Raw genomic sequence first — 14,351 nt, 5'->3', positions numbered from 1 at the left:
CTGATGTGCACAAGTCTCTCTCCCTGCTGATGTGCAGCCCGGGTCAGCTTTCCCGCCGCCTCCTGCAGCTGTTGCTGCAGCGCTGGGAGCTGCAACCCGCCAGCTCCGTGCCCGGCCATGGGGCAAGGCCGTTCTGCCCTACGTGCAAAACCTGTGGCCCTGCCGGGCAGGGGTGTGGGACAGGGGTGAAGGGACAGGGGCAAAGGGACAAGGGTGAAGGGGACAGGGGTGTGGAGACAGGGGTGAAGGGACAGGGGTGCTAATGTAGGGGTGCGGGGACAGGGGTGAAGGGACAGGGATGAAAGGGACAAGGGCGAAGGGGACAGGGGTGCTAATGTAGGGGTGTGGGGACAGGGGTGAAAGGGACAGGGGTGCCAGCGACAGGGGTGCAGAGCAGTGGTGAAGGGGACAGAGGTGCCGATATAGCAGTGCAGGACAGCGGTGCTGGGGACCGGGGCAAAGGGGACAGGGTTGAAGGGGACAGGGGTGCCGGTGTAGGGGTGCCAGTGTAGGGGTGCCGGTGTAGGGGCGAAGGGACAGAGAAGGCTCCAGAGGCGGCCGGGAGCGCGGCGCTGCCCGAGCCGCAGGGCTGTGGGACACGGCTCGGCTCGGCTCGGCTCGGCACTGCCGGCGCAGCGCCCCGCGGCCCACGTGTGGCGCGCGCCCCGCGACGCGGCTCGCGCCACCCCGCCCCCGCCGCTCCCCGCCCCCCGGCGGCCGCGGATTGGCTGCGGGCCTCACGCGAGCGGCGCGGCGGGGGGAGCGCGGCTGCCCGCGAGTAACCCCGCCGCCGCCAGCGCCCCGCGCGACCTTTCTCCTGCATCGGCGGTGACGCGGCGGCCGCGCGCGCCCCCTCCCCGCGCGCGGCAAAGATGGCGGCGCTGAGCAAATCCATCCCCCACAGCTGCTACGAGATCGGTCACACCTGGCACCCGCGGTGCTCCTGGGCCGTCCTGCACGTCACGCAGGGGGCCCTGGCCGAGTCCCTCCGCATCTACGGCACCCTGTACCTGGTGGGTGAGGGGGCGGGGGGGGGCATGAGGGGAGGGTCTGGCCTGAGGGGGAAAGGGCGTGAGGAGTGTGGTGAGGGGGGCTGGCCTGGGGGAAAGGCGCAAGGGCTGCCAGGGAGGGGGGAGTCTGGCCTTGTTTTTGGGTGGAAGGCCATGAGGGGTATCAGGGCGGGGGGAGCCTGGCCTGGGGTGGAAGGAAAGGGTACAAGGGGTTATGGGGTGGGGAGGGGGCAACCTGGTCTGAGGTGAGGCGGAAGGGCATGGGGATGTTTGGGGAGGGCACAAGGGGTGTCAGAGAGGGGGGCGTCTGGCCTGGGGTGGGGAGGAAGGGCATGAGGCATATTAAGGGAGGGAGGCTGGTCTGCTGTGAGGTGGGAGGGGTATGTTAGGAGAGGAAGGGTAGGAGAGATGTCGAGGAGCAGCCTGACCCTGGGGTGGCAGGGCAGAAGAGCAAAAAGGATGTTTCGGGGGGAGTGTGGTGCTGGGGAGGAGAGAGGTGGTGGTGGGGCAGCTTGGTTTGAGGGCTGGAGAGCATAAGGTTGTTTGCGGGGAGAGAGCCTGATGCTTGAGGGGGAGTGTGTTGAATCTGGGCCTAGGAGGGGAGAAGAAGGGCATAGACGGTGGTGGGGTCTGGTGGGATAATGTGCTGTGAGAGGGGTGAAGCTGGTGGGGTAGGAGGTCATGGGCACGGGCACAGCCTGAACATCGTATTTGCATCATTTTTCAGTACCTATGATACCTGACTTAATATTTGCCTGGGAGGCTGGCGTTGTAGCTTTGGCAGTAGCAAGTGCAATGCACGCGTGTATTGCTGTTGGAGACACTCAGGTAATCAGTGCCTTAGGATCGAGGAGATTCCATTATTATAATGAAGCAAGGGTAAAAAAGGTACATTAAGGCTAAAGGAGTCTTGAATATTTGGAAAGTATCGTATAGGTGAGGGATCTTAGCTTGGGTGTGCAGTTAGACTTGGTTATATCACCTCAGTTGCAGCTGGCTTACTTCCAATAAATTAGGGTGTAGGTGGAGGAGTCGGGATCTGTTTGCATCCATCTGTGTAAACATATCCTGAAAGCTGATCTAAGCGGGAATCGCTGCAGGTGAACACTTTCTTCTGTCCCCACCTTTGTGTTTCTCCTGTAGTGGTGCTTGGAGTAGTGAGCTGGCTATCAAGCTGACCCCAAGCTAAGTCTTAAAGAAAGAAAAAAAAGTCATTGAGTCTGTGGTTTCAACTCTGTACCAGTGCTGATACAACAAAATTATCGAGCTATTTAATAAAGAGAAGGGAAGGAGCGGGACTGCAGCAGTCCCAACTTAATTCATTTAAGCTCCCGTTGAAGTGTTGCATGAGTGAAAATTGTGGCGACATCTAATTACATGATAAAAAAAGTTAGTAAGTGGTAGCAGTGTGGACCTAAGGAGTTGTCAGGTCTGGCAGTGAACATTTTCACTCTGAACTGGCACAAACAGAAGTGGCAGCTGTTTCTGTGAGCATACAGTGAGCTGGATCAGGAAACTAATACAGAGAAGAACATTTCCTCTCCTCCTCCCCCCCCCCCCCCCCCCCCAGTAATTTTTTATTTGTATCTGTTTCGGATTCAGTTTGCTGTGTTGGAAGCATGTTTTGTACCAGCAGAGAATGGGCCTGAAATGAGCATGAGAGGTGTAGTGGTGGTCTGTCAGGTCTGGCTAAGGAGAAAGCAGCTTAAACAGCTCTGTAATTAAAGTTCTCCAGCAGTCAAGCCTGGTAAAGAGATTCCTGCTCATAGCTGTGTTATGGTTCACTCAGTTGTACAGTCACGGGTTATGGGGAAAGCTCCCCCTTTTTATTTCTTTGAAAAGAAAAACAAACCTAAAAATTCAAAAAGTTTTCCTGATCTCTTTTACTTTGTGGCCCCATGAACAGTTATAACTTGTCACAAATCCAAGGTAGGGTGGGAACCTTCTCAACCAGTGTCACACTGTACTGCAAAACTTCTGCATCAGTTTTTACGCTACCTTCTTTACAGTGTCTAATTTTTCTTAGGTTTTTGTTGACAGTGTTAGCTTGACTTATCAGAGTAATCTAAAGCTGACCTCCTCTAAAATCTTGCTGCTGCCTAAAGAGGGAGGAAGCACTTGCCTTCCTTTGCGCCCAAACACATAACTATACTCCTTTCTTTGTGTGGACTTGGACCTTATCTCTTCTTGAGCACATTGATTCATTCACTAACCCAGAAGAGGTTACTACGGTGATTTTAGCTGGGGTAATTTTCAGGTGCATTAGTTGAATTGATTTATTAAGCAGGGTTTGACGAGCACCAGAGCCAGCAGAACGTAAAGAGTGAAAGGGTGCAGTGGGGATGGCAGGGAAGGAAGCAGAAGCCTTGCACATTAAGTAGGTTGGCAGGGAAAGTGCACTCCTGAATTAAGAGAGTCATTACTAATGTCATTCTTTGCTGGACTTAAAACAGTCCTTGAAAACCTTGTATTTGTAAATGAAATACCACAGTTGGACAGTGCCAACGTTCAGTCCTTTTCTGCATTCTGAGAGTCGCATAAGGGGATGAACTTAAATTATTTTATCTTTATAGTTATGTCAGCATATGTTCAGAATATTTCTGGTACTACTTAGTCCCAGTCCTTTGTACAGCTCAGCAACAAAAAATAGCACTTCATTTTTCTATGTCAAGCCTGTAAAATGGCTTCTGCTTGCTTGTTCCTCCTGTTGGCTCAAGCTAATAACTAAGGAAAGTAGATGAAAGAGTTTCCTCTCACAAAAGCTTGTGTGAAAATGAATGAGAATGAATAGATGAGAATAAATTGCCAGAGGTTGTTCTGGGAGAGAACGTGGTTAGGGACAGTTATAATCCAGAGTCTAAACTCGTAACATCTACACCCCACAGCTCTTAAATGTTTTGCTGCCCTTCAGTCAATGGGAGACTGATGGGGCCAAATTAAGTGGTGCTAGAATTGAGTAAAATACTGGTTTTCAGTAAATGGCTGCAAAGAGTCTTTGCTTTTAAGTAGTGCTGTACTAGGTTTGCATTTTTTTTTTTTAATAACTGTGCTTGAGTATTTTTTTTTTAGTTGGAAAAAATATCTTCAGATATCATAGTCTCACTGTCTTTATTTTTGCTCCAGTACCAATTGATTGCTTTACCAAAAATAGGTTTTATATCTAAATTGAATTGTCCATCTGCATATGAATTGGCTGACAGGGATGCCTGTTTCATAATTAAGACTGCTTCTATTTCACAAAGCAAGGTCCCAATGCTCAAGTCTTCTGAGACCCACTTTTACAGGAAAAAAAAAAAAAAGAAAAAAGTTAAAAATTGCTTAACACCTCTTCCCCCAGAAGAAGCCCCAATCTCCCATAAACCTTATAATTATGCTTTTTAAAAACTGCCTGCCTTGATATCTTAAGGAAACTTTACTGAGAAAGTCCTTCATCAGAGTTTGTGTGTTTGTTCTATCTGTACTTCTGTTTTAGATTACTCAAAGCTAAAGAAAATCTGAAGGTGTAATCTTGTGTTTTCAAAGTTGAAGAATTCAGACTTCTAGAAATCACAGAGGTGTGGAGAAGAGAATGATTTCACAGGGAGATTGCATAAAGCTGGAGAAGGGGAAATGAGAGGCTGGAATATTGTATTTGAATTGTCTTGATTTCTGTTTCCTGGGATTTCTGTTGATTTCACATGGGAAATCTGCCATTCATCACATGCATTAGAGCAAAGCCCTCCGTTTACTGAGAGTCTGTAGGTTTTAGGCACTTGTTTGATGATGGTGCACATTTTGCAGTAGATGAATATGCTTAGTTGTTAGTTATCAGAGGTGATTGGATCTGGTGGTAACATTCTCTTTTAATCTAAATAAGGTAAAAATCATCTGTTTGCTACTTTGCAGTTAAGCTAATTCGTCTCACTTTTTGCTTGTGGGATGTCAAGAATCATTTGTGTCATTCACCTTTTCTTCTCCTAGTCTCATCATCTGTTTTCTTCACTTAATTTAAGCCAGGCCTCCCTCCCTGCCTCTCCAACCTAACTTCTTTCCTGCCCTTCCCCTCTCAAACACAGGCCTTCTCCTGCCCTTATCCAGCACCGGCCCCTTCCCACCCTACCTCTGCTGCCCTTCCTTCACCCTGTGTGCCTTTGCTGCTAAATGACAGAGCCAGGGAACAGCTTGAACACTGGCCCCTTCATGGTTCACACTGACAGTTTGCTTGTGGCTCACGCTGACAGTTTACTCATGGCTCTCACTCCACACGCCTCTCTCCCAGACAGACCTGCTGGCATATCAGAGAGGAGCACCAGGGCTAAAGCAGCGTGGATGCCAGCAGGTCTGTTCAACCAGTCCTCTGGACAGGGGGGTGGTTTGGCCAATTTTTTAGCAGAACAGGTGTAACATTTTTTAATGATTCTTGGGTCTTGCTATATTTTATTGATTTCTTTCACTTAATTTATTCTCATACCCTTTTCATACTCATTTTGATCCTACTTTTGATGCTCTTTTCATACTCATTTCATACCCTCCTTTGTAATATTTTTCATACTTGTGCCATATCTGCATCCTTCTGTACTTGTAATAGCCTTCAGGTTCTTAGATGCCAGTTGCTTCTTTCTCTTTCTGTGTCAAAAGTTTTTTTCCTATTTATGATTACAGTGCAATTGTCTTTCTAGGCCCTCTGACCCCTGAGTATCTGTATTCTTTCTCTTAATCTGCATTATTTATTTTGTAAGCTCCCTAGGATGGCATTGTATATAATATTGTTAAAGACACAAATGCTGTCAGCGATTGTACAAGTATAATGTGTTTTTTCTTCCTGTATAAATGTGAGGGGGACATCGGTACTAGTACAGCATGGGCCAGGCAGTCATGCACGTGGCAGTTGGCAGGTCTCTTCACAGATAAATCACTGATTGACAAGAGGTAATAACAAGAACAAACCTAATTATTGCACTAATAAATTATTTTGAAAACTGTTGCACGGAAGACAGAATCAGCAGCCAAAGATTGAGGTGAGGCGGGATGAGCTGTGAGTGTCGCATCACTCCCCTGGCTGCGTGTGCATTGCTGTAGGACAGGGTCGGAGCTCTGTCCCAAGGATGGATGGTGCACACTGGCCGTGCCACTGCTGCTTCAGGCTCGCTTCACGTGCCTGGGAATTCTTAGGGATTGCTGTTTGGGCTAGTCCTAAGCAAAGCTGGGGAGTCAGCTAACACTAAACCAGATCCTGTCTTATCTGTCAGCGTAGACATAGTCATCATGCGTCATCTTTCTGAGGTGTGTGAGAAGGCTGTACTGGCCAGATTGTATTGTAAAATAGTCCAGAATTGCTCGGTATATGAAAATGTGATTTTTGTTTGTTCTGTGAACCATTGTGTACTTGGAAATAGGGTGGAGACTAAGAAGAATGTTAGTGTTACCCTTGAATATTCTTCTTTATGCCAGCTTGGATCTCTGGGTGAGCCATCAAGAAGCTGCCTTCTGTCAGGACCCGGTACCTGGAGTTGCTGTGATGGTGGTGTGTGATTACATTGTGTTGAGATATCTGATCATCTTAGTGCTGTGTAGTGTCCCGTATCTCTGTGCTGTGGTATGAATGACATGTATGTCAGTGTGTTTTTGCCTTTAGATTCTTCTGTAAAATGGATTAAATATGACTAAAATTAGTTCAAATGTTACTAAAGGAAGGACCTGGCTTCAACATCTTCATTCGAGGCTGTAATCATTCTGCTCTGTTCAGGTAGCTTTCGGGCCAGGCCAGTAAAATTCTTTCAAAAATTAAAAATAAACAAAAATAGTCTTTTGCAGAGATACTGAGAATTTTAAAAGAATCAGTTAATATATTCAGGTAGGCTGAAGAATTTGTGCTCAAAGATGCAAGAAGTAACCTAGAGCCTGCATGAAAAATAGCCCTCTACTCATTTCAGTGTGAGGGAAACAAGTGGTGAAGATAAGTTGCCATGGAATGAGAGTGATGCCGGGATTGAAGGTAATTTAGATGTCATTCAAAGAGTACACGAGTGCTGTTCGTTTCTTTTTTTAGTTGGGTGGATGATATGGAAAATTTTAAAAAAGCCAAACCAAAACAATCCAACCCCCTGAAGGTGATCCTCATATAACATCTCACAAGGGACAGAGAAGTCAGAGAGCAGGATACACACACTCTTCCTCAGAGTATTGCAGGAACTGACTTACGAAATGAAAAAATCTGGAAGACAGGTTTTGTAATTTGTGAAATCAGGGAGGGACCAGCTAATTGAGGAACACGAATCTGAATGTTTAAGAGGAGGCATGAGAAACAAATTGCTGATTTGAACATCATTGTCTTTCAAAACCCAGGTGTTACCTGAGGGCATTCAGAGATTAAGTTACTCCAAGGAGTTTAAAAATAATTTTTATAAAGCAAATGAATAGTCTTCTTGTAAAATTAATACAAAATTGCAAATGGTTATGAAAGGACATATAAATGAATATAATTATGAAGGAATTCTGACATCAGTCTAGCTGTGCCTGCTGCTTGAGTAACCTGAGGTATTTTCTTAACTGGTTTAAATACTGGACATTGCTTTGCTTTTAGCATGCACACATGACTTAAGTTACAAAATTTTCCTGGACTTTTTAATGACTTGCAGTGTATGTATTATATAAGCCATCTACACAGCATTATTGATCATCTCCAAATTTGCGTTTCAGAGGTGCCTAAATATGCCAGATGGTGACTCTTCTAAATGTCATTGAACTCTGCCTTCCTGGAGATTTGACTATGTCTGAATATTTCTGTAGCTTTTTTCCCTCCCTTTTTTTTTCTGTTTTTAAGTAAAAGTTTGTTATGATGTGCTTGATTTTAGTTGGATATTGTGTGAAGGAATGAGATAGAGATGATACCGCTTGTTTTCAGTTTCCATCAATCGGTGCTGTGTGTGTTGGCTAATTTCACTAAAATTTGATGGAGGGGTAGTGTTCCTAAAGACATAAATTTTGTACAGACTTAGGAAATGGTGGTTTGGTGGTGGAGGGAGAGAAAAAATGATGTACAGACAACGGCAAGGTTGGTGCAAGGTCAGTAGTTTTTTAGCCTGCCACGTAACCTGTCAGACTGTGTACGTTGGTCAGACAATTAGCGCATTCATCAAATGAAATCACCCTTTGTGCGTGGTGCCTCCTGTGGAATCTGTAGTTCAGGGACATAGGTGAAGACTGAGGATACTGGAGGTGAAGCTCAGGTTATTGTGGTTGGGTGATGATTACTTGTAGGCGTTACATGACACATTGTTAAATTAATCAGGCCTGTCTGGTGCCTCTGATCATGGGAAAGGTCGTTTCTGGGTCTCGTGTTCCTTTTCTGCTGGAACACACTGATAGCCTAGCTCAAAGCCTTGCGCCAGACTATGTAGCTGTGTTTTAAGGGTGGTGTTGGAAATGCATATAATGCTTTTGCAGTTAAGACAGAATAAATCAGTTCTGATTTCTTAGTTCTATAGGGCTCAAAGCTTGTATATGAAGACTAAATTAAAAAAAGAAAGAACTTCAGTGATACTTTTCGACAAACTGATGGTATCCTGAATCTGGTGGACTGATTTTTCATAATTACATTTTCATGTTGGAGAGTCAAAATGCAGTTGTGTGAATTCTGTAGTTAATGCTAGAAAATATTTTTTCTATTTATTTTTACTGAGTAGGTTTTTTTAATACTTCAGACATAAAATACAGTAGGCCTTAGAGTTCAAATCATTAGCAATGTTTATTCTTAGAGTGACTAGTGTATTACTTCAGGAGCGTTTGCATTTGATTTTGAGGGGTGATCTCCTCCTTCCAACTCCCCCTATGTATTGTACTTACATAAAGGTCTACAAGCCATGTTTCTTCCTTCTCCTCTCATTTCTAGTCACATTAAAACAGTCTTGGAGATGTAGTAGCCTGTCTCTCAGGGTTTTTCCACCTGTGTTAAATATAATTTCATAGCAACTTTTTTTGGAATGAATGAAATAGAGTTTTTTATATATATGAACATTTTCTCTCTCGGTTTCAAGATGGTAATGGCCAAAGCGTTTCAGTGAGAGTTAAATCAGAGCTTGCTTTAAACTGGAGGGGAAATGGGGCAGTTACCATTGCAGAGTGAATCTGTTGTCAGTTTACATTGGGTTGATGAACAGGAGAAAGAGAAATCTTCCAGTCTGAGCTAGGTGCGTAAAAGATAATCAGCTGTTTAGGGAATCGTTATGGCACTTGTATATTCAAGAATTTTGGAGGATGGGTTTGTGGTCATGTCTCTTGCTGTGATATCTGTCATGTATTAGTCCTGCTGTTTGTTCCCTTTGTTTATAAGTAATGAGGGTGTGGGGTTGCCTTCAAAAGCCTTCTAACATTTCCAGGCCTGCATTAAGGCATAATTCAGTTTTGCGTTTCAAGTTTTAAACAGTTGTGAGCAGAAGTGAAGAAAGGAATTATTTTTCTTAAAAATAAGTCAGAGTCTTTCTGTTTCCAGTTTTCCCACAGGTGGTCATGGGACATCGAGCAGTGCTGGATCAATCATCAGGTGTGGAAAGGAAATCTTCTTTCTCCATGCTTGACTTAGCTTAATCAAGAGGCTTTACCTGAACACATTCTTAGTACCAAACTAATTATGTTTGAGGCCAGAAGTATTTTCTCTGGAAGTGAGGCTGGCAGGTGTTTAATTCCACCCCCTTCTGTGTGTGCGTAGGGCACAGATGTCACACAAGGACAATCAGGGTATATTTCATCAAATCAATTTCTCACTTGGACGTGTTACTAAAGAGTAATGTATTTGTCTTGTCTGACTGTAGCATGCAAAAGTTTTGTTGTCTGAGGACTAAAGTGATCTATCTAAGCTTCATCTAGATGCACGTATGCTTACCCTCATAATTATAATATCCTGTGATACACAGACTGCATAGATTAATAGTCTTTTCTGGGTTTTAGTTGTGAAGTATAACTTGTGCACAGATGAAGCAAATACAGCAATGAATATAATGATAATTTCCTGAAGCTGTCTCCACTTGTGCTACTAATTCTTTAGACTTGCTGCTATGAGATTTTTTTACTTCCTTAAAATTTCAGCATATGGTTACATATATGTTACTTGGCTGTCATGTAGATAAAGTCTACTCTTGTATGTAGGAGAGGGTTGGAATTTTGTCTTACGGGTTTGCAAATCACTGGAAAAGTAGCAATAGGCATTTAGAATATTAAAACATCCTTTAATGGCTGTATTATGGTATTTGAATGCCTGAAAATTTCCTGACTACTTATTTCCTAATATTTTAACATATCTGAATTTTTTTAGAATTAAATCTGTTATTTTCAGCTTTTTTCCTGAAAAGTTCTCTGTTATCTTTTTTCTAGCTCTGCTGTTTATGTTTTTGATGATGAAATAGCTAGGATTCTTTTTGCTGAATCCTCTTTTCCTCCATTGATCATTTTCTTTCCTCTAACTGTGATTAATTTGTTTCTTTTTCTGCAGTATATCTGTATTTTCTGCAGGCTGTTGGACTGAAGGGAGATCAAGAGCTAAAACTTGTGGATGTGAATAGACATAAATTAGAAAGTTCTAAATCTTTTGGACGTTCTTAGGCCATCTGCCTGCGGCAGTGCATCGTTTGTTTTAAATTCCCTTTTGCTCTGAGTTGTTGAGTGTTTGGGCATCTAGAAAAGTATTTCTTATGGGAGACTGGCAAAGACAGGATTTATTAGAAGATATGAATGTAAATATGTTCCCAAGCTGGACTCTATTCTATTTCTAGAGCTCTGGTGGCTTGAGCTCTGCTGGTTTTGAAAGAAGAAATTGGAGTTGAATGGCAGGAAGGGCTGTTACAGGCAAACAGCTCAGCTGTTGGTATGGACTGTGGATAATGAGTACTTAAGTCTTTGTTTAATGCTTACACAGGCCAAATAAAGACTGGATCGGCAGACTGTACTACTACTTAAAGTTTCTTTTTAGTGCATAAAATGCCATAGTGTAAGAAAACTTAAATTGTGGTGAGAGGAAAACATCAGTTTTAGTTTTTGAAATGTGGGTTTTCTTCATTACTTTCCAGGTATCTTGGAATTCTTGCAAATTAAGTTACAAGGAGTGGTTATACAGTATCCTGAGTCAAATGCTTAATTCTTAATGGGGTTGGAATTTTTCTTGGTGAATAAATAAATAGTTAGGTAACGTTAGGTAAGTATTTCAAACCTGGGTATTCTTTACCTGCAGAGTAGCAAATGTGCTTGAGAAAGTGCCATTATCTAATTGTTACTTTAAATGTCAGTGACAAGCATATTGGTTTACGTGGTAGAGTTGTTACAGTATGTTGGATATATTGTGGACATGGGTTACATTAGGTCTTTTATTCCCTTTGTAGTCTCTTGCCTGGAGAAATGTGTGTACAGGGTGACATTTTGATTTTACAGTTTTGTCATAGTTTTTTTAATTGGTGATATACAGGATATGTCTAAACAGGAAGTGAAAGCCATGTGCCTTCTATCGGGAGTGGAAAATGGTGCAGTCAGTGATAGCTCTTAGTACCTGTGAAACTTTATTCCACAGTCGTATTGGTATTTTTTGTTTTTTAAAAAAAGGAAAGGTGGTACTGTACAGGAAAGGGTTGTCTTGGTTAAATGTAAATTCCATTGGAGGGTGGAGTTGTTAATTACAGTCTTTATTCTAGAGAGTTGTGTAGCCCTTCTAAATATCTTAAGGCCATGATGCCTTGAAAAGAAGAGATTTAATTTGAGTGACTCAGTGTTTTATGGAAAGCCAGAGTAGGAAGTTGCAGCAGATCTGTTCCTAAGCCACTGTTAGTCAAAGGAGATGTTGGAGCATTCTTCACTTTGAGGTAGATAAGGCTGCATTGCTGTGGTCTGCCTGGAGAAGTTGTGAATAAGTGAAACCTGGGTCATAATCCACTGGCATTCAGTGGAGTCTGCTCTCCCTGGTTCCAGATGTTTTTTGGACAGTCTTCACCTCCTCATAAAGGGTGATAGGCAGGGAAAACAGCATGGCTTCAGAAATAAAGTAGAGGGAGAGGCAGCACTGGAGGCAGATTGTCCTTTTCTCTCTTGTGAAGTCATGGTTTTACAGTGGTGTGAGGAGTGCATTGTTTCTGTTCTCTGGATTATGGCTAAACTGCTGGGTTAGGTGAGGTGAGGTGAGCAGCACAGGCAGCATGAGATTGAGGGGAGGCAGCATTGTGTCTGGGTTTCATTAGCAGCAAACCCTTGTGGCGTGATCTCACACATCAGCGCTTCACTTGTGTTGTGGACATGACAGAGTATTTTACTAAATCTGAAAATCTACAATAATTTGTAAGCACTGAAGAATTTTATTTTGTAAAATTCTTGTCACTCTGTCTCAAAAAGAGTGAAACTGGGAAATTATAGAGAAGGGTGACAAGAGTAAGGGGAGGTATGGAGCTGTTTTTGGCATTCCTGGATACACACGATAGTCAACTGTTTGGATCAGTGAGCTGAATCAGAACTGCAATCCTTCGTTCGTGTAGTGAATAACACCCCAAACTAAGTTTTACAGCTATTGCCACTAAGGTCCTCATACAGACCACCCTGAGGTGCCTAAATAAATGTGTCCTGGGATTTGTATGATCCTTTTATGGCTGGAGAGAGAGCTGAGACCATAATATCAATGAGATGTTACTTTCTGTCTGTCAGACTCTACAGGGAGTCTCAGTTAATTTACAGACCTTCTGCTACATCTGTTAGCATCTTCATGGAGATTAATAGTTTGCCAAGGAAGTATCTACTGGATGTCCTGATGCCTTCTCCTTCCATGCTGCTGTCTGCTACTGATGGCCACTGCAAAGCCTTGAGCAGTGCATTTATTCTAAGAATTTGGCCTTCATCACAGTGTCCTCCCAGCTCACTTGAGTGAAGTGTATCCCAGCGGGAACCAGGAACTACTGCAATCTGACAGATTTCATAATCTTTTTGTCTTGCCAACCTCAACTTTAATAATACTTTTCTGAAGTGTGTGGAACTGAAAGGGAGAGCAAAGTGGTGTCTAGAAGTATCTCTGCTATTTTTTCCATGTAATCGCACCATTGGTGGTGGAGGAGAGGAAGAGAGCCTGCTCCATAGTCTGCTCTTGCCTGTTTGCAGCTGGACACAATATTTAGCTTAGTTGAGGTCTATAAAGCACTTTGAAAATTATAAGCATTATTTGTTTGGTTTTGGTTGTTTTGTGTTTTTTTTTTTTTTTTTGGGTGGGCGTGCATCAAGCTCCATTGCCCTTACACATACAGCTCTTTCAGTTATTGTGAGCAATGTTGCAGTGTTTCTTTGGACTGGTTTGAGTGTCGTTCCTGGTTCTTTTTTATTTTTCACTTGGGAATAGAACAGTAAAGAGAAGGGAAAGCAGAAATTTATATTACTCTCAAACTTGTTGGAGAAGCTACAGTAATACATTTTTTTACTTTGATGTGACATTAATTTATAAGATACCAATCTTTCCTGTTGCACTTCTGACATTTTGGTCTCAGGAAGCAAGGCTTCACACTTCAGGTTTAAGTTCTGTGTTCTTAAAACAAAAAAAAAATGTTATTTTGTTCCAAATGTTCATGACCTTTGTACATTAGGCTAGAAATAGCTGAGGAGGTAGCAACTAGTGATCCAGCGTTTAGACTACGTTAAGATTTACCTTCAACAGAAAGATTATCTGGATTGCATTATTGCCTAATCTATTATGGTTTAAGCAGTCTTGACACTTGATTAAGTAATGTGTAAATCTGTTTTCAAAAGTCTGTTCATGCATGTATTTCTCTTTAATCCTTGGTTCAAGCTTCATTTTGGAAACAGATTTTGGCAGAACTTTCCTGTGGTTAGTGTTAACAGAACCCTCAGCCCACCTCTGAATCTAAAATATCTACTTGCCATTCAGTACGAGTGGACAGTGTTTCAGAACAGCTCCCTCTCCTGTGTTTTTAAATTGAGGAACTGAGACTTTGAGATGTGTTGCCAATACCAGTTCGACAGGACGTCTTCCATTGTTCTCATCAGTACCAGCAGTATGAAGCTTGCTCTCTTTGGAACTTCTGTAATTCTAAGCATCGACCAAAACCTCCTGCCAGTTTTGAGACTCCCTGGGAGATCAGTGCAGATAAAGATAATAATGCTATTAAAAAGAACAATAAAAACTATCTCATGGTGCACCCAAAGTCTAATTTCATGGAATTATAGAAGAATGCAGGTTGGAGGGACCTCGGGAGGCCGTGTGGTCCCAGCTGCTTGCTCAAAGCAGGGCCAGTTGGATGAGGTTGCTTGTGACATTTTCTAGTTGAGTTTTGAGGATCTCCAGTGATGGAGAGTCCACAACTGTTTTGGGGAACCTGCTCCAATATTCAG

At 43.1% G+C, this 14,351-nt stretch overlaps 1 protein-coding gene across 1 annotated transcript in view; it reads left to right on the top strand.

The window, feature by feature from the left end:
• Positions 1-781: 781 nt before the first annotated feature.
• Positions 782-14,351, top strand: part of TMEM135 (transmembrane protein 135) — a 186,778-nt gene continuing 173,208 nt past the window's right edge. Inside the window, exon 1 of the mRNA XM_074816306.1 lies at positions 782-1,013. Within this exon, the coding sequence (XP_074672407.1) occupies positions 873-1,013 (141 nt within the window). The 5' untranslated portion in view covers positions 782-872. The remainder of the gene's footprint in view (positions 1,014-14,351) is intronic.

Source organism: Strix aluco, chromosome 2 (assembly GCF_031877795.1).
Source record: "Strix aluco isolate bStrAlu1 chromosome 2, bStrAlu1.hap1, whole genome shotgun sequence".
Lineage (NCBI taxonomy): Eukaryota > Metazoa > Chordata > Aves > Strigiformes > Strigidae > Strix > Strix aluco.
The sequence above is the reverse complement of the archived record's forward strand: the minus strand, read 5'-3'. Positions and strand labels throughout refer to the sequence as shown.